This window comes from Mytilus californianus, unplaced genomic scaffold (assembly GCF_021869535.1).
Source record: "Mytilus californianus isolate M0D057914Y unplaced genomic scaffold, xbMytCali1.0.p SCAF_7, whole genome shotgun sequence".
In the NCBI taxonomy this organism is placed as follows: domain Eukaryota; kingdom Metazoa; phylum Mollusca; class Bivalvia; order Mytilida; family Mytilidae; genus Mytilus; species Mytilus californianus.
In genome coordinates, this window is record NW_026262723.1 from 20,906,711 (window position 1) to 20,931,106 (window position 24,396).

General features: G+C 31.7%; 1 protein-coding gene across 1 annotated transcript; it reads left to right on the forward strand.

The window, feature by feature from the left end:
* Positions 1–73: 73 nt before the first annotated feature.
* LOC127709917 (uncharacterized protein C2orf81 homolog) lies at positions 74–12,294 on the forward strand. Its single transcript, XM_052215620.1, has 11 exons — positions 74–326; positions 4,161–4,323; positions 5,092–5,164; positions 5,652–5,787; positions 6,190–6,295; positions 7,046–7,246; positions 7,872–7,975; positions 8,908–9,038; positions 9,403–9,458; positions 10,031–10,102; positions 11,170–12,294. The coding sequence occupies exons 1-11, from the start codon at positions 211–213 to the stop codon at positions 11,362–11,364; spliced, it is 1,353 nt and encodes a 450-aa protein (XP_052071580.1). The 5' UTR covers positions 74–210; the 3' UTR covers positions 11,365–12,294.
* The last annotated feature ends 12,102 nt before the right edge of the window (positions 12,295–24,396 follow it).

A 24,396-nucleotide genomic window follows, 5' to 3' on the forward strand; every position in this document is an offset into this window, starting at 1 on the left:
GGATTGTGTAATTATTTAATATTTTTAATATATTGGCTCGAGAAATTACGATACCTGTTCGTCTCCATGAAAACTCAAACATCCGGTTTATAAAAAATTGTGCCCGAAATAGTAAAGTGTTTAGAGATTCTAAATAACGAACTATGTAGCATTTATTTGGTTCTGGTAGTGTTCTGAATTTAAGAAAACGTTAATCAATCTGTAGCAACAATGTCAAGAGCTGCGGTATCTAAATCTCGAGCTGACAAGGGCTCTAAACCAGCCCCAGCCCACACTCCAGTCGTTGCTCATGAAATTGTACCAGGAAAATTCAATGATCAGGACTGGTTTGTATAAATTATTTCAACCTTAAATATACAATAATATCCACAGACATTGACTAGATTATATAATTGCTGAAATTTCCACTGAACTCAAAACTCTTATATATGCACAAATTTTTAACAGGGGGTTTCTAGAAATGTGCTAATAAGACACTTGCCCACTACAACAAGTTAACTTGATCTTACCAAGCCAACTCATACCAAATTTGCAAACTCTTATCATTAAAACTTGTAAATTAACTGCTTTAGTAGTCTAGTTTGTGGTATTTTGCTCGCCTCGAGTGCAAGAGGTAGAGGGTTCAAACCCTGGTCGGGTCAAAACAAAGACTTAAAAAATGGGTATTTACTGCTTTTCAGCTAAGTACACTGCATTTAGAACTAAGAGCAAACAAAGACTGGTCGGCTCCAAGTCTGAATGTGTTAAGGTAGGGTAACATGTCTTCCTAGGGACTGTTACCTTATTGGGAACCAGCATGTGAAAAATCTGGCTCAGCATGTAAGTCTAGTAATAAGCTGGGTTTATATTCAGATCATATTATCATGTTCTCATCCTGAATATGCATTTAATTTGCCACTGGACGTAAACAGCCATCCATCTATCTATCAAACTTGTACCATAAAAAAGTGATCGATCTGCAAATGTTTTATTAATTGTCTTTTAAATACTCAAAACAATAACAATTTTTAATGAAATTTTAATTGCATGTACTGAAGTTGACCTGAATTAATTCATGGATTGGTCTAAATTGATTACCATTGAATAAGTTAATTAAATTGGTTTTTATCTTTCTTTCTATTACTATTCTAATTTTTGACAAATCAAATTTTTTATTATTCCTTTGATTGTTCAATAATACATGTATATAAATATAAGTGTATGTTTTTGAAAACATTTTAATAAGACATGTATGGAACATGTATTCAACAATTTGGTCAACCATCTACCTATGTTTAAATGAAGTGGATGTAGGCAATTGTAGGCAATTTTTTTGTAAACATGTTATTTACCAATAGTTTGAAAATTGCTGTCAGTGCAAAAGGCAAAGCATGATATAACCTACATTTTAATTTGTATTTGTAAAAAAAAATGAAAAAAATATATGCATGTACATGACATGATTCAATATTTGTAATCTACCTTTATACATTGAAGTTCACATTTTATTTTATTTTTGGAGTGTTATTTTACAAACGGAAAGTTACATAATTTTTTTATTTATCATTCTTAAAGATTGAATTTAATTATTGTTAATTTAAGGTTTACACTGCAAAATAATAAACATCACTAAGCTAGATTCGTATCATTTCTATTAGCACAACACATTTAAATTTACATTAATTGTGATGATTGGAACCAAGCATGATAAGAAACTTCAAATGTCTAAAATAAATTACAAACAATCATAGTAGTAGGGGCAATCCTTTTCGGATACATGTATTTAGTTATAAAAGTGAGGTCCTCAAAACAAATCTGCTGAGGCCCAATAAGTTGGTGTTCATTCACCAAATATATTTACATGTAAACACTGTAAACTTATTGTATCAAAATTTTATCCCACTGATAGGGCCCGGTAAGTATGACATAATGTTAATTTTTGCTGAACTGTGCTGGTTCTTTATTTTTAACACAGTTCAGACATGTTTGTTAACTTTGTTTTGTTTGATTTATATTAGTATATGTTTGTCTTTAAAATCATTGACACTTCTATGTTCATATACATGTATGAAGTGAATAAGAAAATTGAGCAACAGCTGACTTTATACAGGGGATAACAGCTGACTTCATACAGGGGATAACAGCTGACTTCCTACAGGGGATAACAGCTGACTTCCTACAGGGGATAACAGCTGACTTCCTACAGGGGATAACAGCTGACTTCCTACAGGGGATAACAACTGACTTCCTACAGGGGATAACAGCTGACTTCCTACAGGGGATAACAGCTGGACTTCCTACAGGGGATAACAGCTGGACTTCCTACAGGGGATAACAGCTGACTTCATACAGGGGATAACAGATGGACTTTATACAGGGGATAACAGCTGGACTTTATACAGGGGATAACAGCTGACTTCATACAGGGGATAACAGCTGACTTCCTACAGGGGATAACAGCTGGACTTTAACAGCTGGACTTTATACAGGGGATAACAGCTGACTTCATACAGGGGATAACAGCTGACTTCCTACAGGGGATAACAACTGGACTTTATACAGGGGATAACAGCTGACTTCATACAGGGGATAACAGCTGACTTCCTACAGGGGATAACAGCTGGACTTTATACAGGGGATAACAGCTGACTTCATACAGGGGATAACAGCTGACTTCATACAGGGGGTAACAGCTGACTTCATACAGGGGATAACAGCTGACTTCATACAGGGGATAACAGCTGACTTCATACAGGGGATAAAAAAGTAAGAATATACCAAGGGGGCAATAACCAAAATGATTGAGAGACATTGGGAAAGTGAAAAAAGAGTAACCGTCAAACAAAAGTTCACAAAACATTACACAAAAAACCGAAGATTGAGCAACAAGAACCCTACCAAATAGAGGTGGAACTGATATGCTCCTTCAGGTAAATCAGTCCTGCTTGGAGTCTGCTCCACAATTGGCAGGAATCATTTTGCTCAAATTGTATCTGGTCATCATCAAAAAAGAAAGTTATGATAAAATAGGTAACTCTTTACCATCAAGGTGTTTGGTAAGACTGTCCATATCATCTATTCCAAACAAAAACTTTAAAAAATAAGTTCCTGTGTGATATAATGTCATTAGTCACAAAAGGCCCTTTCATGTGTACTTCAAGCATGCCCTGAGCATTTAGTGAGCAAGGACTTCCATATAGTATAATATATATAATACTACATTTTACTGAAAAAATTAAGAGTTGTGGTTATTTAAAGTTGTACAGGAAAATATATAGCATTTCTAAGTGAAAGTGTTTACCTTCTACTTAGAAATTAATTTAAAAGAAACTGTGACTTTTAACACAGGTTTATTGTTAAACATAAATCTGTCGAATAACTTAGAATTGACCTGGTGACCATAGACAATTTTTAAAAGTGACCTTGTGACCAAAGGGGGTACCCTACTGGGGCCTCATGTATACATTGATGTTGATAAATCTAGTTTGTCTAACAATAATGCTGTTGCTGTATTTTCTGGTTTGCCTTTAATACTAACAATCATATTTCCTCAAATGACCCCAAAAGTACAAGACATCACAAAAAATTGTATTTCTAAATTCCCTTTTATAAAGAAATATAAAATCTGAAACCTCCTTTGTGATGGCTTTGCTATTGCTTGCTGTGCTCAATGTAACTAATGATAAATTATCATAGTAATGTTATTATCTTATTGCTTATACATCTATTTTCTGATTCAGTTTTTATGTTCGGAACAGTTCCTGCTCTATTTAACCACTGAGTTTAATATGAATTTTTAGAAAAAAAAATCAGGAAAGAGAATCTTTTGAATTTATTCACAAAATATTAACACTTGCCAACGTATGGTTGCTGTCTTATTGATGGCAGTATAATTCTTATTTATTTAGTGTATATACAGGTATGCTGAATATACTGAAATGTATTTGTATAAGAATTGTAATGTTTTTTCGGGATAAATTAAGAAGCTTATCATATAGAAATTTTTGTAAAACAAATATTAAACAAAAATTTATATGTATCTGTATTTAAGCAATTGTTTATACTAAAATTCAAATTTGAGAATTTAAAAAAAAGTACAAAGGGTAATTAATATTACATACTCAAAATAAAATTTAAAAATGCATAAAAAGTAAGATGATTGTTAATTTTTGTAATTTTAGGACCTGGATGTTGGATAAAGATGGAGCAGAAGATTTCATTGAGGATATTGTGGAAGAAATAGTTGATACATCACTAGATAAAATTTATAAATTATATTTAGATAGACAGTTATTACCATTCACTGTTACCATGGCAAAGGATGCTATCCTTCAAGTTATAGAGGTAAATACCATAATTTGAGGTTCCTAACTACCGTATTTTGATTTCTTTAATATTACAATTTTGAATTTGTCATTTTTACAGTAAGAGGTTTTGTATCTGCATCAGAAAGATATAAATCTTTTTGCTACTGTACATGTATAATAATAAATAATTTACACCTTATCTTTTCTTTAAAAAAACTTGATATCCATACTTTTCTGTCATGTCGAAAAAAAACCAATGATAATAAATCTTAGTTTGGCTGAGCTTAGTAAGAAATAGTCTAATTACCAATTTGATTCTGTTATTTCACAATTTAATGCAATTTTTTTCCCTTCGCCAAATGTAAGCTGGATCTATTTTGGCAAAGTGGGCTTCTGCCCATGCAAAGCTTGATAAGTTGAAAGTGATATATATATATATAGGTGTTTTAACCAATTTTGATAGAAAAATAACTATTGATATCAAATGTTTTAGCTTAACAAAAGATTAAATGTAATTTATAGATTTGAAAACTTAAAGATTACACACATTATGCACAGATAAAATTTGCTCTTTGCTCTAGCTCATTGTTGAAAATGAAAATGTGATTCCCTCCCTATAAGGGAAACAACTTGTACAAATGGATCTTTAATTACAGGGTCAATTTTGGAATTGGTGAATAGACTATTTGGTATGTCGGTGACCAGTTGATAATTTCAAGAAAAAATGAAAATTTTTTGTTTATAATATGTAATTGAGGCTAGTGTTTTTTATTGTTATCTACCCTAAAACTTTCTTTTTCTACAGTGGCAATTTTTATCAAGAGATGAAGGAGAGACAGAACTTGAATCAACTGGAGAAGGATGGATAGAAGACGAAGGTATAGAATAACAGCCAAAGTTTTACATGTGTTAAACAATTTTCTTGTTTTCAGATTGAATATCAACAAAAAAATGTTTATCATTCATACACAAAGCACACAAGATGAAAAAGAACAAAGCAAAACAGAATTCATAAAAAATGTTAAAAAAAAAACTTTTTGTGGTGTTTTAATTAATGTAAAAATTTCAATGGGATAAGTTTCGCAAAAATAAAAACTTGCATTATTTCTATGCAGCATTGCCTGAGTTTGTAATTATATTGTTTTTAACAATCCCAATAATAAATTCATACAAAAACTTTTGAATTTTCAGTATGTTCAGATTCTGACAAAAAAATAGATGCCTTTTATATGATTTAAAACACTTCACTGCATAGCTTTTAGTTAATAGCTATCAGCAAGTCTCTTTATAGCAAAATAGAAATATAAGTTAGATGTACATGGTACAAAAACTGTGGGCTAAAATAATAATAATTTTGTTCTACAGAACCAGATGCTGCTACAACAGACTGTTGGGCACAAGGTTCAGTACCTAAAAATATAATACCAAAACGTCCAATCTCACCTGTGGCAGAGGAGTTTGATGAACATCCAGACGTAATTGATGAGGAACCGCCATCTCTGTAAGTTCAAAATTTTTGAAAGTTAAAAATTTTAAATGTTTTTAGATGCCAAAATATATGAAAATTAAAAATTAATCCAAATACCCTGTGACTTCAACTATTGAAAGCTTTTCATGCTTGCAACATTCCTAAAAATAAATAACTTTTAAAGATATTTCAAATATAAAAGTCATTTTTAATTAGGAAGTAAAGAACTTTTAATGAGAAGACTGGCCATGAATATCAAGGGATACCAGTGATTTAATTTAAGTACTTTAAAAAAAAATTGTTAATGAATTTTCTTGTTTTTTAAAGAGACATTATTAAATGATGTCTTTTCTTGAGTTTTATTTTTATTTTTTACTTTTTAAGAGGAAAATTAAGAGATTTAAGATTATTTTTATGGTCTTCTTCCATTTCTAGTGATGAAGAAAATACTAAAGTTACAGAAGAACCAGAGGAACTTGAAGATAAAGTTTCAGATGATGAAAAACCAGAAGAAGAAGAAAAGAAGGCAGAACCAGTACAGGTGACATTCATTTACAATTTGATATCTTTGCAAAAGACAAAACTTTTCAATCTAAGCTCTTACTTCAGTTTCTTTGTCAAGGGCAATCATCTGATTCAAAGGGAATTCTTTCCAGTTTTAATTGTAAATTGCAATTGCAAATTTCTAAAATTATCTCCCTTTCATGGAAAAAAAATGGAATACTAAATATGAACTCAACAATAATAATTAATAAACACAAACAAATTAAAACCTATATTTATAAACTGTTTCAAAATTGACAAAAATCATGTGAATATTTGAACATAATTTCATTTTAAAATTTATTTTCAAACTTTTTCAGTGCCAAATTATCTCCCCTAGTTAAAAAAGGATTAGTATTAATAACATGTCTTTTCATTCAATCACACATGTGAATTATTAACTATTGCTCAGAGAAAATGAAATAGATAATGTAAGAAAATTGATTTTGATCAGTTTTAATATATGCAAATTTTATGGTTTACATAAAGTATGTCACATTCTTGGATATCTTTATTTTAAAGTTGAACTAAATTTTGAAATAAAACTATTTTGTATAGTGGTTAAAAGGTTTTTATTTTGTACATTGCTTCTTGAATATGATGCTTTACTTTGATTTTCAGTGACACAATCATATATATTGATCTGGAAGAAAAATTTGTGGAAAAATTTGAATACATGTATTGTAAGAATTATTGCTTTATGAAATTATTCATGTTTTAAATATTTCTTTTCTAATTGTTCGTTTAGGAAACAAAGCAGAAAAAGAAGACTAAATTCAAGCCATATACAGGTCGTCTCAAGTCTGCAAGTGTTAGTCAGATGACCCAGTCATTAGATGATAGTGAAATGAGTATGGTTGCTGCTCAATTGAAAGCCTCTTTCCAAGAACAACAGGGAAATCTTAGTGGTCTTGTCAATATGCCAGCATCATGTCATTCAATATTAAAAGTATGTTGTACTGTATAGAAAAACTAAAAAAGCTTAGATATGATGATAGATGTATAATAAATGAATGAAACTGAGGTGGAAAATATTTATAAAATAGATTTTAACAACAACCAAAAATTAGAAATTCATTTACAAAATCAAGTTGAATATGGAAACATACTGTAAATGCAGAAATTATTGTGAGGTTTTTATTAATGCGAATAATGCGACTGGGTGAGTATCACAATGATAAGAAGTCGCATTCTGAAATTTGATACATATATCTCTATGCAGATAATTCTAAATTCGCAATAAATAATCTCACATTTTTGTCCATTCCTCAAAAATCGCAATAATAAATGCACACAATAATTTCTGAATTTACAGTAAATGAAAACCTATTTTTGAAAAAAACATAGATGCTCTTTTATTTAAAGGAATAAAGATAAATATGTACTATATTAGTGTATTGTGAACACATATTTATTTTTCAATCATCAAATGTATTTGTACAAAAACCTATGCTTACTACTTTAAAGAGAGGAATTTTTGCAAGGGATTTGTTTTCACATATTGGCAAAACTATCCCCTTGGGTAAAGACTATCAGAATTTTATATTGTTACAAATTGTAAAATATTTGTTTAGGTACAAGCTGGACGCCCACCTGGAAATAAGGATGTTCTGTATGATGACAGGGGAAATGTCGTGGCTGTTGTCAAATTAAATCCTGACAGATTACCTTCACATAGGTAAGTTAACAATTCAAATTAAATCCTGACAGATTACCATCAAATAGGTAAGTTAACAAGTCAAATTAAATCCTGACAGATTACCATCACATAGGTAAGTTAACAAGTCAAATTAAATCCTGACAGATTACCTTCACATAGGTAAGTTAACAAGTCAAATTAAATCCTGACAGATTACCATCACATAGGTAAGTTAACAAGTCAAATTAAATCCTGACAGATTACCTTCACATAGGTAAGTTAACAAGTCAAATTAAATCCTGACAGATTACCTTCTCATAGGTAAGTTTACAAATTCATCGACATATATTTTGACAATCTGTTTTGTCTGTCATGGCACCACAAAAAATCTTATGTTTTGATCCTTTTTACACTATATGACAGTTGCATATGAAAAATGTCTGCTTTTCAACAGAACTTTCTTTTTTTTCCTGCATCACTGAAGGAGAATGCAGGTCTAGAAATCTCTTGACTCCATCTGTCAGTCAAAGTTTTTTTTAGCTTTTATGAAAGGGAATGATTTAATATTTGGTCTGCAGCTTGATAATGTTGAGTTGTAAAGAGAAGGCAATTTTGACATCTGCTGTGAAGCCCCTTCCTGTTTGTGATAGTTTGAAATTTTACACAACACTCATTGTACAAGGAAAGTTTTCTTGTCTCATTTTGAGGTGAATTATTTGAATATTTGGTCTGGGAATGATCAGTTATGCTCCAGTATACAAGTTACCTCAATCAATTGCATACAGGGACACAGGTCCAGACCTGGTATTGGTCTTGTTTAGACAGATGTTTAGTATGAGATACACAATGGTAAATATTGTGCATGATTTGGGACTGGAAAAATAGCTTGCCAACACCTTCAATATATCTCCTGAAAATCTGTTTATAGAGATTAATGAATCTTTAGTAACCAATCTTCTCTTGTTTTACAGAATAAAAGTAAACTATCAAGTAGTAGATCCCTCTGTAGAAGCTGCCAAGGCCAGACTTGATGCTATGAAACATGGAAGATATTCAGTACAGAGAATGAAGAAGAAGAAATCAGAAACAAGATCATCCATAGGTAATGAAACAGAGAGAAATTTCTAAGAATTTTTTTTTCATCAATAAAAATTCATAGTTGAACAAATTGTTCTATTGCTATGTGATAAAATGTCTTATTGAAAAGTTAGAATTGTGTACTTGTTTAGAATTGAACAAGAATTTTGAAAAATTTTCTATTATCTGTACCATTTGTTTCATCACTGAAAAAAAAATCTGTTGCGATTTAATTGTTTTTCAAATAATGAAACTTTAATCAATATTCTATACAATAGGTTTGATTTTGTAAACTTGAACTGTTTTATGTGTGACAGGAAAAGGGAGATAATTTCAGCTCAATTCACTTCTATTACAAAGCACATTTTATAAATTAATTTTATTTTTAGATACATCAACAGAATTTATGCCTAAAGAAACCAAAACACCACTGCCACCACCACTGGTATGTTTTATTTTATCGACTGGAATTTATTTATTTCCTGAATTCTAATTAGCAATGTTAAAATTTGTGGGCAAAACATTGATGTTTTTCATGCAGTAATAAATAGGTTTGAGTGGAAAAATTAGTTAATATTATTGAAATAGATTTATATTGCAAAAATATTTTTAATTTTGCTTGGCATTTCTTTTCATATTGTGTATTCTCTAGATATGAATGTGTAACCAAATTAAACCACAATAGATTTTTTACCTCACCAGTTATGCATCTGACAGTAATTAGAAAAAAACAACAATAAATCAAAGAAACTTTATTCTACCCACACTATTTTTATAGCAAAAACTAATATTTTACTCCACAAAATATCCTTCTAAAGTCATTCAATATCATTTACAAAAACAACAATATTTACAAAAACAAACATAAAACAGAATTTTCACTTAAATAAGAAAATACCTGTTTTAATACTTCTTCATAGATGAACAACTGAACATGATCAGTTATAATGAAATGTTTGTGTCTTGTGTTAATTTAGCATACATACAAGTTAATTTCTATTCACAAAAAAATTGTAGATTGAAGCTATGGAGTTGGCACCAGGTGTCACTGTGAAAGAAGGAGACAGAACAAGAAGAGGACCAGTAAGGGTATGTAAATTCTTATCTATAAGAGCTTGAGAAAAAAAAATATTTATTTGTATTTTGCCTCAAGATATAATAGAAACTTATTTCAATCAATACTATTGTTCATATAAAATATGAGTACACAGCTCTTACTATTTTTTTGAAGCAAATAGAATAAAAAGGGAGTCACTGCACTCTTTTCTCGCTACTTTGTAGAAGAAATGAATTATTCTACAGTGCAATCTTTTGTAAAATCTGGATTATCTTTCATACTATTCAGTCTTTTAACACTTTAATAATTTAAATAAAATTATGTATGTAAAAAAAGGCAATTTCTATAAGATACATTTATGTCAATTTCTTTTTTTAAATGCAAAGTCACTCAGATAATTTACATTTCTGTATAAAAAATTTGTTAATATCAGTAGCAATATCAACCAATCATTTGCCATCCAAGATCGCAATTCTCCCATACTACTTTTAAACCATCTTTTTGAAACCCAAACATACAATAACCATATTGGAACTTAAGATAAGGCAATAACGCACCACATAAGGCCAACCATGCTTAAGAATGATGAACCATGACCTTAGTATAAACTTGATAATTTATGAACAATCAATTTTGATATATATATCAACTTACACTTTCAGTAAAGTCATTTTACATGAAGTTAATGTAGAATTAGATTAAGTTCAGTTATACATTGATATTGAACCAAGTTCTAAAAATAGTCGTACAATATAAAAATAAGGAGATTTGGTATGATGCCAATGGGGAAACTATCAACCAGTGACCAAATGATGTAGATGTAATCAACTATAGTTTATTGCTTGGCCTTCAACAATGAGTAAAACCCAGACCATATATAGTAAGCTATAAAAGTTCTAAACACAACAAAATGTAAAACAGTTCAACAAGATAACTAATGGTCAATTTATGTTCAAAACAAGAAATGAAAACATGTATGTATCGAGCTTGTTTAAAAGTCAACCTTGGTATATTTATTCCAAAGGAAATGACAATTAAGTTTACATCAGCACACTTTTATTATAATTTTTGTAATATATTTTTCTGTTTTTTATTTCAGTATGTGAGAAAGGCTGATTTATTTGCTGCCAGCCAGAAGAATTTAAATCCAGTGAATCAGAATACAAAAGGACCAACATTAAATGTTGTTGACCTTCTTGATAGACATACACCGATATTGCGACCAATTAGAGACTCACCGCCCCTTCCCCCTATTGTACCACACCCTCCAAATCAAGCTAGAATAACCACGTGAATAAATATTGTACAGTATTATATTATTGATATTTATATAGTCAGACGATATGATTCGAGCACTTATTTAAAAAAATGAACGAACTGCTTTCACTGATCAGTAAGGCTTATTACTGTTTGTCAGAACTTATTGTGAAGTCTTCTGTTCAAGTGTCATATCTTTGATACTTCTAGTTGACTGTTATAAAATCTTGTCCATCAAATCTTTTGTATGAAGGTATATTTACTTATATTATACAGCCAGGATGCAGAAAAATGTAACATTGGTATTTTGAACACCTTTAGGATTGTTATTAATTTTCAAATTATTATGTTATTGAATTTACTGAAATTTCTGAATGTAGAAATCACCGAAGGACAACTAAATGTTATTTGAATTAGTCCAAATGTTAATGGTCTTCAACCTTTATACAGATTTAACTGTTACAACTTTCAATGTTAAGTCACTAAATACAAGTTTTAAATGTTTAATTGAAGGTTTCTGATGATATTGAATGATAAATGTACATGTATGTTAAGAGGGTAGACTTGGCTTTAAGGAGATAACTGTTGACATCATTAATGTGTTTGTAAAAAGCAGTTTCAGCGATGCTTTAAAAGCACTCATGTGAAACAGAATTAAGATAATCTGTATTACTTAGAAGCTTAGTATATATTTATGGAAGAGGCTGACACAAACATTCTAGTGAATAACAAGAGTTATTTCCCTTTACCTAGGTCTGACAACCAAAAGAAAAAAAACCAAATTAAATCATAACTTTAGAAGTAAGTAAATTGTAATGCTTTAGTGCTGAATTTGAATGACTATAGATAAGACCATGAACATAAAATAAACATTGTGTTGTGTGTTTTTTTAAAGAGGAAATTGTTATGAGCATTTTATACAATTATATTTAATTGTGAATATTTAATTATTAAACCTACAAATATGTATTATTTATTTTTTATTTGAAATACATTCAATCAATGAGACAGGTTTTCAGTTCTCAAAATATCAAGATAAATTTCATGCTGACTGATTGATAGATATAAGAAGATGTGGTATGAGTGCCAATGAGACAACTCTCCATCCAAGTCAAAATTTATAAAAGTAAACCATTATAGGTCAAAGTATGGTCTTCCACACGGAGCCTTGGCTCACACCAAACAGCAAGCTATAAAGGGCCCCAAAAATTACTAGTGTAAAACCATTCAAACGGGAAAACCAACGGTCTAATCTATGTAAAAAAACAAGAAACGAGAAATATTTATGAACCACATCAACAAACGACAACTACTGAACATCAGATTCCTGACTTAGGACAGGTGCAAACAATTGCAGCGGGTTTAAACATTTTAATGGTACTGATTGACTGATTGAGCATGAACAATATATTTTTGGCACAACTAAATTAGCTATTTAAAAGGTTAGATATTTCTTGCTTCACTGACTGTTGAATTTGTTTAATTTTTGTTTTCAATCATTTAATTAAAGTAGTGTGATGTGTTTTGGGTGCTTAGCCAAATGTAACAACTTTAAATTGTAACAATGTAGAAATATACTTCTGGTGTAAGTTGTGGTATGTTCAGATGAGGATACTTAACTGCTATGGCAGGAGTAACACGACAGGTGTCACATGTGGAGCAGGTTTTGCCTACCCTTTTGAAGCACCTGAGATCATCCCTGGTTTTTGGTGGGGTTGTGTTGTTCCGTCTTTAGTTTTCTTTGATGTGTTTGGTAGAATTTTGTTTTATTTTTGGTTGTTTTACGTTTTTTTTGCTATGGCATTGTTAGTTCCCTTTTAACTTATGCATTTGACTATCCCTTTGGTTTCAGTTCCACCTTTTAAAAATAAGAACTGTATGCATTTATTATTGCGATCTTTGAAGAAAGGACAAAAATGTGAGATTTATTATTGCAATTTCAGGAAAGATTATATTAAATACCTCAGTTTATAATACAATGCAGTTTTTGTGAATTTCATTGAAATAGAAGGCAAGATCAAGTTTGAGGATGAATCAGCTTGAGATCCTCCAACTGAAGAAGCTGTATGTATCACCTGTTTTGATTGTGTGTATGATATGGTTTTGTAAGCAGTAAGCAGTTTGTGGATGCATCATGACTTTCAAATACAGATCAAAATAGCATCTTTCAGAAGATAGGTCTGATCATCATTGTATAAAACTATTTCTCCATTAAACATTTCCCTGGAAAAGTTGCATTAATCTCAAACTAAAATGCTTAAAGCTATTAGTAGCAGCAGCAGTATATAAGAAAACCATCGAAAAATCAAGGTTTCAAGAAGCATTTTTATTTGGATTGAAAATAAAGCCTGTTTTTATTCTATAAAATGCAGATTGGTTTTTGACAAATATAGATATAGATATTAATAAGTATTGTAATTTTCATTGTTATTAATAAATGTAATCTCAGTATTACAAATCTAATCTTGAATCAATCCTAATCCTATCTTATTTTTGGGAAATATTTTTACAAATTCAAATGTGACGTCACTTTGTGTGTTTTTTTTAAATTTCAAATGTGACCTCACTTTGTGCGTTGAGGCTTTGGCTAACTTGGCTGTATATTTTTATGTGTTGGATTAAGTTGTTTTATGTAATGTATCCGTTTTTATTCTGTAGTCCCCACTTCGGTTTTATCATGTATATCTATTATATAGTCATTTTATAAAATTTACTGTTTGCAAAATTATAAATTATTCTAAATAATAAGGATGTTCTTGTCCCAGGCAGAAAACCCTGGCCATGTTTAGCGCAACTTTTTGGAAGTTTTGGTCCTCGGTGCTCTTCAGCTTTGTACTTGTTTTGGCTTTCAAACTTTTTTCATCTGAGCGTCACTGGTTGGTCTTGTGTGGACGAGACGCACGTCTGGCGTATTGAATTTTAAGCCTAGTACCTTTTGTTAGCTATTATTCGTGTGTTTCTTTGTCCTATATGTTCTCCCATTTATTTGTATTGTGGTCCTGTCATGTGATGTTGTCGTTTTGGTGTTGTGTTTGACGTTGCCATAAAAGCGGGAGGTTTGGCATGCCACAAAACCAGGTTCAACCCACCATTTTTTTCTTAAAATGTCCTGTACCAAGTCAGGAAAATGGCCATTTTTATATTATAGTTCGTTTCTGTGTGTGTTACATTTTAATGTTGTGTTTTTGTTGTGTCGTTGTTCTCTTATATTTGATGCGTTTCCCTCAGTTTTAGTGTGTAACCCGGATTTGTTTTTATCTCTATCGATTTTTTTTAAAACATCATTGGCTTTGCAATTTTTGGCTCAGATTTAGGTGTCAGACCACCAATTCACCCACTCCAATTTTAAGAACCTATGTAAAAGTAGCCCTTCCCGGACAAAAAAGAGTGCTTTTTATGTCATTGTTTACTTAAACTAACCAACAAATTTGCAGAAATGAAACTTTTGGTGAAAGAATTTACTTCTCCATGAGTTTGCATAAAAATTGAGGATTTTACTTATCTAAGATTTCCAGAAAACCAAGGGTTATTTTTAGTAGTATTTGCCTTCCAAATGGTAATTTTTTACTACAAGACTTTAAACATTGGTTAAAAGTTGGCATGTAGAAAGGTTTCTATGAAGTTCAAATTAAGTAAAAATATTTACAAATCTGTGGGAATTGAAAAAAAAGTGGTTGAATTGATAGGGATCTTGAATTGGTGGTCTGACACCTTAGAGATTTTCTGATGAAGTTAAATCCACAAAAGCACTTTGGACACTTAGAATTGTAAAGTGTTATTATAATTTTTTATATAACTGATATGATCTTACATGCTGTTGATTCAGACTGTAGGGCATACATTTATTGGTGCTAATACTCTGCATGCAGCGAATAATGCAAAACTTTTAAATGTTATTCCTTATTTGTCATAGTTAAAAAGCATCAGAAAAAAAGGAAATTTCCGTTTTATATGTTGACATGTTCATCTTGTAGCATTTTTGCATTAATAAACCAGAGCTTGGAGCTAGATAGTGTAGTAAAATTACAAAAATACCGAACTCCGAGGAAAATTCTAAATGGAAAGTCCCTAAGTAAATGGCAAATTCAAAAGCTGTCATATTCCTGATGTGTACAGACATTTCTTATGTAGAAAATGGTGGATTAAACCTGGTTTTATAGCTAGCTAAACCTCTCACTTGTATGACAGTCAATTTTGTCTGCTCAATGTTTACTGTTAACTGGAGTAATATGACCATTGTCACTAGGCAGCAGGAACTATCTGTACATCCTCAGGACTTGAGTTTACCCTAATCCCTGAGAGATGTTCTTGTAACATAATCTTTAGTTTTCTGTGTCTGGCATTTTTATCAAAGGTGTTTTCTGTCTTCCTTTATATAATTGAATTTGATTCCCCCTTAGTAACCTCTAACTTTATCTGCTTAATTGCCATAACTTGAAACATTTTCATTAACCGGGAAAAAAATATTGGATTAAATTTAAACAATTGTACATAAAACATGGTGTCAGCTGATTGTAAACTTTAAATATTAGGAAAAAATGCACCTCAAAGTCCTTTCTCTAAATTATATTGTAGCTTAATTATTACGTTGCACTACTAGTAATAAATCAGTCTTCAGCGTTAGATCAAATTCATAGAGGTGTATGTGCTGGAGGTGGTATGACAAAAACCGTTGTTAATCTGCTCTGATCACGAAGCACATTTAATTTATGACTAAGATCAGCAAAGACCCATCGAAAAAACATCTGATACAAAAATTAAATAACACTTTTAGATAATTGGATGATGTATTGGCTTTCAATAATGACGACTTCAGTATGTACACTAAAGAGATGAACTTTCTTTAATAAAAGCAATTACTTACACTGAGTGTGAATTTGCATTGCTATACGATGTGTCTCGGTATTTTGTACATTCAACATTCATGCATTTATTTTTGATGTTTCTGTTATGTGTTATGTCTTATCGTTTGTTTTCCCAAATAGTTATAAAATTGCCCTTTAATACCATCATTGTCATATTCCCGAATATGACTGTTATACTGAGTGTGAATTTGCATTGCTATACGACGTGTCTCGGTATTTTGTACATCCAACATTCATGTATTTATTTTTGATGTTTCTGTTATGGTTTCGGTTGGATAACCTGTTATGTCTTATCGTTTGTAGTCCAAATAATTATAAAATTGCCTTTCCATAACATTATTGTCATGACAATTGTTTGGACGAGTACTGTGAAAATAATTGTATAAAGTTCGAGATTGCATGTTAGTTACGTAAGCGCGTCACTGTTTGTGATATCCTGTGGTGTCTGTCGTTGATTGAATATGTTCGTTATTGTTCTGCGATTTGTATGTTGTGTCGACTATTATATTATGTGTTTGTGCTGTATTTAAGTCACGTAGTATTGTCATTTTAGCGATATTTTTTTAAATTGTCATAAAGCGGGAGGTTTGGCTAGCCATTAAACCAGGTTCAAGCCACCGTTTTTCTTAAAATGTCCTGTACCAAGTCAGGAATATGGCACTTATTATCAAATATTTCGTTGTATGTTGGCGTTTGTTTTTGTTGCAGTTCAGTGTTCCTAGCTGTTGTTCCCTTGTTTTCCTCTTATTTCCCGCGGTTTTAGTTTGTAACCCGGATTTGTTTTTCTCTCAATCGCTTTATGACTTTTGAACACCGGTATACTAATGTTGACTTTATTTTACAATGACACTGCCTTTTCCTGGATCTTGATATCTTAATCTTTAACGGGTAGCTTAATACTAAAAAACGGATGTCAAGTTGGTTCAATATTCAGCATTTAACATTCATTTTTTTTGTGTGTAGCATTCGATTTCAACATTCAACATTTTTTTTTTTTGCTAAACTTTTTTTTTTTTTTTTTTTTTTTTTTTTTTAACATTCGTTTTCAACATTCAACATTCGTTTTCAACATTCGATTTTCAACATTCAACATTCGTTTTCAACATTCGATTTTCAACTTTCAACATTCGTTTTCAACATTCAACATTAGTTTTTTAACATTCAACATTCGTTTTCAACATTCAACATTCGTTTTTTAACATTCAACATTCGTGTTTTCAACATTCGATTTTCAACTTTCAACATTCGTTCTTAACATTCAACATTCGTTTTCAACATTCAACATTTGTTTTCAACATTCAACATTCGATTTCAACATTCAACATTCAAAATTATTTTTTTGTTTAAACTATGTACAAACTGATGTTTAGTTCTAATGTATACAACTGAAACCAATATGTATGTTTGACTTTCAAACAATTTATTTTGTATTTCAGACTGACATTAAGAGATTTTGGACCGATGTCCAGAAAGATATTGCTGGAGGGACTATATTTTTTACTTAAACCATTGTGGTGACGTCAGCCTATTCATTTACCGTGGATTCTTTTTCTAGAATCAACGCTTCCTACATCTGCCGCTGAAATTGACTCACCAAATTATATTCAATTGTTTCCTTTGTGTGCCTAATTTCATTAAGTTTGAATTGGCTAATTTATTGATTTCTGTTCACTAATGGAATAAATTTAAAAACTTACCTTTAATTTTTGTAATTTTTATATGCCTTCACTGGGAATCGAACCCTTCCTTAATATCTGTTATGTGTGACTGACATCAACACATCGACGAAACCTCTCGGCTACCAATCGGTTACACTATAGATGTCTATTATATATATTTAAATGAACATCTGATATACATCGGTTCATCGGACACACAGGGCTTGTACCTTTATATAGACACAATAGACAGTCGTATAGTATGAGTTGGTAGCCGCGAGGTTAGCATGGTTAAAATCAATGAGTTAAAGATAGGGATTTGTCGGTTTAGGTTCGAATCCCTGTATTCTCTCTATTCCAATTCTTAAGTTATCCTGATTTTATTCCAATTTTGCATGTTATAGTGGATATTTTTGTAATAATAGCGAGTTTTACCGTTTTTTTTTTATTATTATTGGCTATTTCACATGTTTGAAACAAAAATGATTACATTCTATTTGTCAATTTTTGTTTTATAAATGTAGTATGATTTCATCTGTTTTACTACATAATTTTACAAAGGTTTGTTCGCAAATTCCTATGCGAGAAAATCGTGATGTGCCTAGAGTGCTAGAAAAATTTCGATAACATACTTATTATATATACTTTATATATGCTTTTTGGTCGAGTTGTTGTCTCTTTGACACTATTTCCATTTTCAATTTTATTAGAAATAATTTCGAATATGTCTTATTTTGTATAAACAGATAATATTCATATGCCTGGTAATATAAAGATCTTTAAAGGTAGAAGTGTTATGTTGGTATTTTGTTAACCAATTAATTGTGATATGAGATTTATCTATGCATCGCTGGACACGATAACATGGTTATTTAAGCTCACTTACAATTTGAAAAGAAATTAACACAATAGTTTAAGTTATAGATACTATGGATAAGCGTAGATTCATGAAAAACAAACCATTCGCCCTCCGGGCTCATGGTTTCTTTTTCAAGAATCCACGCTTATCCATTGTATCTATATAACATATATATTGCAGGACTAAAGAGAAAAAAAAAAAACCACGAAATGTTCATATTGTATATGTCATGTTATTTCTTAATGTTTTCTATATTAATGATTGTTTATACTGGACCTTATCAAGTATTGCCAAGTGTTGTGCTACAATATTGAAGTTTACTCTCGTTCTCGAACACAATATTCGTCAAAGCTAAAATTCGATTAGATATAGTACTGAGTAGTTAGGTGCGAAACTGCTGTGAACAATCACAATTTATTATATAATGCATTGAGTTGTTCTACTAAATGCGGAATAAAATCAGAAAGATTAATGACAAGCAAATAGTGACACGCCAATATTATTAATTATACAACTTATTCATTCAAATAAAATGAAATCTTGCATGACATAAGTACTAACGGTGCTAAGACGTTGTATGATGTTTTTTTGGGACCTGGTTGAACGGTTGAAAGTCAGAAGGCAGTACAAAAGAAGCACATCAAAATCATTGACAAAGACCTATGGTGGCAAGGTTAATTAGGTCTCCAAATCGTAATTGTGTCCTTGTCAGTTAATAAATTATGTATCATTCGTTTAATTATTGATTTTCCTCCAAGAACAAATAAATGTGGTTTTATTGTTATTTTTTTCCTCACCTTAGCAGCAATATCCAGAACTCGCCCAATTATGGAAAATACATTTTTCAACTAATACGATGTTCAATAGCTTGCAGCTGCTACTTAGACTTTGTAAAACGTCACCAGGGTCTGAGGAAGAAATTAATGAGCCAAGCTTTGTCAAAGAACGTATTCTTTTTATCAAAAAGTTCATTTGATAGTACCACGACCTAATAGATAAATAGTACGTGTCTACTTCACAAAAACTACAAGATGGTCTTGCGTTATAGATTCTCGGTGCTGAAGTTATGTTTGTGTTATTCTACTTTAGTTCCTCGTTATTTGTCATCGTGTTATTATGTATCTTTTGGTCATAAACCTTTTCATGTGACTCGGCTTTGATGCATCCCGTTATCAGGTGTTTTACTATTTAACTTTGGACATTCCTAATGCAGATTGGTCCTGATGTGCTATTCGGACACAAAGGGTTCAGTATCGTTTCTATTTTGTTTTTCACTCTTGTTATTGTATTTTCTTTTATTTTTCTTTAGCGAGCAAACTTGGCAGTTGTTTTACAATTGTACCGTGATTGATTTATGTAGCGTTATATTTATTTTTAGTTTTGAGGACTTCCCCTATTCTGATTCGGTATTTTTGCTATACTTTTTTTTTAAAAGTTATATGAAACTTCCAATTTGAAGAAGAAAGTTTAATATGTTTTATATACTTGTATGTCTAAGTTTAACTAAAATGAACGTGAACTTTCTTTTAAATAAAATCCTTTATATTACCAAAATCTTCATAAGTGTACAGATATTGAATTATTGTCTTCCCAGACACTAATTCGCTGTTATTTTTCTCTGTGCATTGACCTTAACCATGACCCCTCACGTTACTTCGGTAATCGCACAGCGAGGGATAAACCGTGATGAAAGAATGTAAACAAACATGCTCTAAAAGGTATGTTATTACATACAGATTCTTTCTTAAAGAAACAATAATAGAACAAATTATTAAACAACTGTCAAGGAAAAGTTTAATTAACAAATTGGAAAGCATGGAAAATATAAAAACAGATGTCATATAGGAATTTCAACCAAAGATGAAGAACTCAGTTACTGAGTTACTTATTATGTGCGCTTGTTTTTCTCACACATTGCTGTCAATATAATGGAATTCTATGCGACTGTCATACAAGTGAGAGGTTTAGCTAGCTATAAAACCAGGTTTAATCCACCATTTTGTACATTAGGAAATGCATGTACCAAGTCAGGAATATAACAGTTGTTTTCCCTTCTTTTGATGTTTTCGAGCTTTTGATTTTGTTGAATAACACGTCCTCCAAACGTAAATAAAGAAAACAGAAATATACCACTGTTCAATATTCATAATTCGTAACAAACATGTTGTCAATCAAGAATTCATGCATATGACAGTTGTTATCCATTCGTTTGATGTGTTTGAGCTTTTGATTTTGCCATTTGATTAGGGACTTTCCTTTTTGAATTTTCCTCGGAGTTCAGTATTTTTTGTGATTTTACTTTTTTTTTTTGAAAATGTCAGTTTCAGAGAATTTTTTGTTTGAATCAGAGAGATTTCTTACAAAGTAGGATTTGTCCCTCACTAAGACAAGATACTTATATCTACGTTGGCCATTCTTTTTTATGAAACAAAGCAGGACCAACTCTTTCTATTTGTCTTTTAGTTTGAAATTGGGAATACTTGTGCAAAGTGTAGAAAAGTCAAAAGTTTAAATACTATTGCAAGATGAAAGAGTCTTAGATTGTATGTACTCTAAAAGATCTTTGGAATTTTTTAGTATCTACATCTGATTCACGCCATCTCTAGAATATGTAATTTCACAATAACTTTGAAACCCAGCTTTGATTGCTGATAAAATTGATGTTAATAAATTTAGAAAGAAGTTTCGTGGAGCACTTGGAAGACCCAGCAATATAACGTTGTTTGTAAGGACACTTATGTAGTTTAGGTATCCAATACAGTGATGAAAGATCCAGTAAGGAATTTCAACCAAAGATCAAGAACTCAGTTCTTCATCTTTGGTTGAAATTCCAAAGGAACATATAACAGACCTATGATTATCCAGGATTTCCTCTTTGGTTACTGTCGTGGGGGTATATGTTGAATTTCCAAGTGAATTGTCAATACCTAATTCATTTAACGAAGCAGTTTATGTAATGTAATTTACACACACTATGATGTTGGTCGGGGCTTTATCTACGGGGACAATAACATACTAGTATTTGTCATGGAGGTAGGACAAATGTTTTGCAACATTTTGGTCTTTAACGATTGATTAAGATTATTACATAATGTTGACTGCTGTACCCCAGTTTTTGACGTTGTTACCTATTATGTGCGCTTGTTTTTCTCACACATTGCTGTCAATATAATGAAATTCTATGCGACTGTCATACAAGTGAGAGATTTAGCTAGCTATAAAACCAGGTTTAAACCACCATTTTGTACATAAGGAAATGCCTGTACCAAGTCAGGAATATAACAGTTGTTTTCCATTCTTTTGATGTAACTTACATTAAATGTATGGGGGTAACTGGGCACTTGGTTAACCTTATATTTTTGGTGAGGTTCTTGTTGCTCAATCTATAGTTTTCTGTGTATGGGTAAGTGGTCTATTGTTTTAGTTTTCTGTGCATGGGTAAGTGGTCTGTTGTTTTAGTTTTCTGTGTATGGGTAAGTGGTCTGTTGTTTTAGTTTTCTGTGTATGGGTAAGTGGTCTGTTGTTTGAGATTTCTGTGTATGGGTAAGTGGTCTGTTGTTTGAGATTTCTGTGTATGGGTAAGTGGTCTGTTGTTTTAGTTTTCAGTGTATGGGTAAGTTGTCTGTTGTTTGAGATTTCTGTGTATGGGTAAGTGGTCTGTTGTTTTAGTTTTCTGTGCATGGGTAAGTGGTCTGTTGTTTTAGTTTTCTGTGTATGGGTAAGTGGTCTGTTGTTTTAGTTTTCTGTGTATGGGTAAGTGGTCTGTTGTTTGAGATTTCTGTGTATGGGTAAGTGGTCTGTTGTTTGAGATTTCTGTGTATGGGTAAGTGGTCTGTTGTTTTAGTTTTCTGTGTATGGGTAAGTGGTCTGTTGTTTGAGATTTCTGTGTATGGGTAAGTGGTCTGTTGTTTGAGATTTCTGTGTATGGGTAAGTGGTCTGTTGTTTTAGTTTTCTGTGTATGGGTAAGTGGTCTGTTGTTTGAGATTTCTGTGTATGGGTAAGTGGTCTGTTGTTTGAGATTTCTGTGTATGGGAAGTGGTCTGTTGTTTTAGTTTTCTGTGTATGGGTAAGTGGTCTGTTGTTTGAGATTTCTGTGTATGGGTAAGTGGTCTGTTGTTTGAGATTTCTGTGTATGGGTAAGTGGTCTGTTGTTTGAGTTTTCTGTGTATGGGTAAGTGGTCTGTTGTTTGAGATTTCTGTGTATGGGTAAGTGGTCTGTTGTTTTAGATTTCTGTGTATGGGTAAGTGGTCTGTTGTTTTAGTTTTCTGTGTATGGGTAAGTGGTCTGTTGTTTGAGATTTCTGTGTATGGGTAAGTGGTCTGTTGTTTGAGATTTCTGTGTATGGGTAAGTGGTCTGTTGTTTTAGTTTTCAGTGTATGGGTAAGTTGTCTGTTGTTTGAGATTTCTGTGTATGGGTAAGTGGTCTGTTGTTTGAGATTTCTGTGTATGGGTAAGTGGTCTGTTGTTTTAGTTTTCAGTGTATGGGTAAATAGTCTGTTGTTTTAGTTTTCAGTGTATGGGTAAGTGGTCTGTTGTTTCAGTTTTCAGTGTATGGGTAAGTGGTCTGTTGTTTTAGTTTTCTGTGTATGGGTAAGTGGTCTGTTGTTTTAGTTTTCAGTGTATGGGTAAGTGGTCTGTTGTTTGAGATTTCTGTGTATGGGTAAGTGGTCTGTTGTTTGAGATTTCTGTGTATGGGTAAGTGGTCTGTTGTTTGAGTTTTCTGTGTATGGGTAAGTGGTCTGTTGTTTGAGATTTCTGTGTATGGGTAAGTGGTCTGTTGTTTGAGATTTCTGTGTATGGGTAAGTGGTCTGTTGTTTGAGATTTCTGTGTATGGGTAAGTGGTCTGTCGTTTTAGTTTTCTGTGTATGGGTAAGTGGTCTGTTGTTTGAGATTTCTGTGTATGGGTAAGTGGTCTGTTGTTTGAGTTTTCTGTGTATGGGTAAGTGGTCTGTTGTTTTAGTTTTCAGTGTATGGGTAAGTGGTCTGTTGTTTGAGATTTCTGTGTATGGGTAAGTGGTCTGTTGTTTGAGATTTCTGTGTATGGGTAAGTGGTCTGTTGTTTGAGATTTCTGTGTATGGGTAAGTGGTCTGTTGTTTGAGATTTCTGTGTATGGGTAAGTGGTCTGTTGTTTGAGATTTCTGTGTATGGGTAAGTGGTCTGTTGTTTTAGTTTTCTGTGTATAGGTAAGTGGTCTGTTGTTTGAGATTTCTGTGTATGGGTAAGTGGTCTGTTGTTTTAGTTTTCTGTGTATAGGTAAGTGGTCTGTTGTTTGAGATTTCTGTGTATGGGTAAGTGGTCTGTTGTTTTAGTTTTCTGTGTATGGGTAAGTGGTCTGTTGTTTTAGTTTTCTGTGTATGGGTAAGTGGTCTGTTGTTTGAGATTTCTGTGTATGGGTAAGTGGTCTGTTGTTTGAGATTTCAGTGTATGGGTAAGTGGTCTGTTGTTTTAGTTTGCAGTGTATGAGTAAGTTGTCTGTTGTTTCCTTGGCCATGGCCTTGTCCATCTTTCTTTGACCTAAGTTTTTTTCTATTGCTTTCTTTGACCTTCTGAATTTCTTAATAAGTAAATCTTGAAATAGTATCATATGCTAGTGATGAATTTGAATGGAAAGAATTATGGGGTTCATTAGAAATTATTACATAAAATATGAAACCATCGCTAATAGCAAAAACTTGAATAGAAG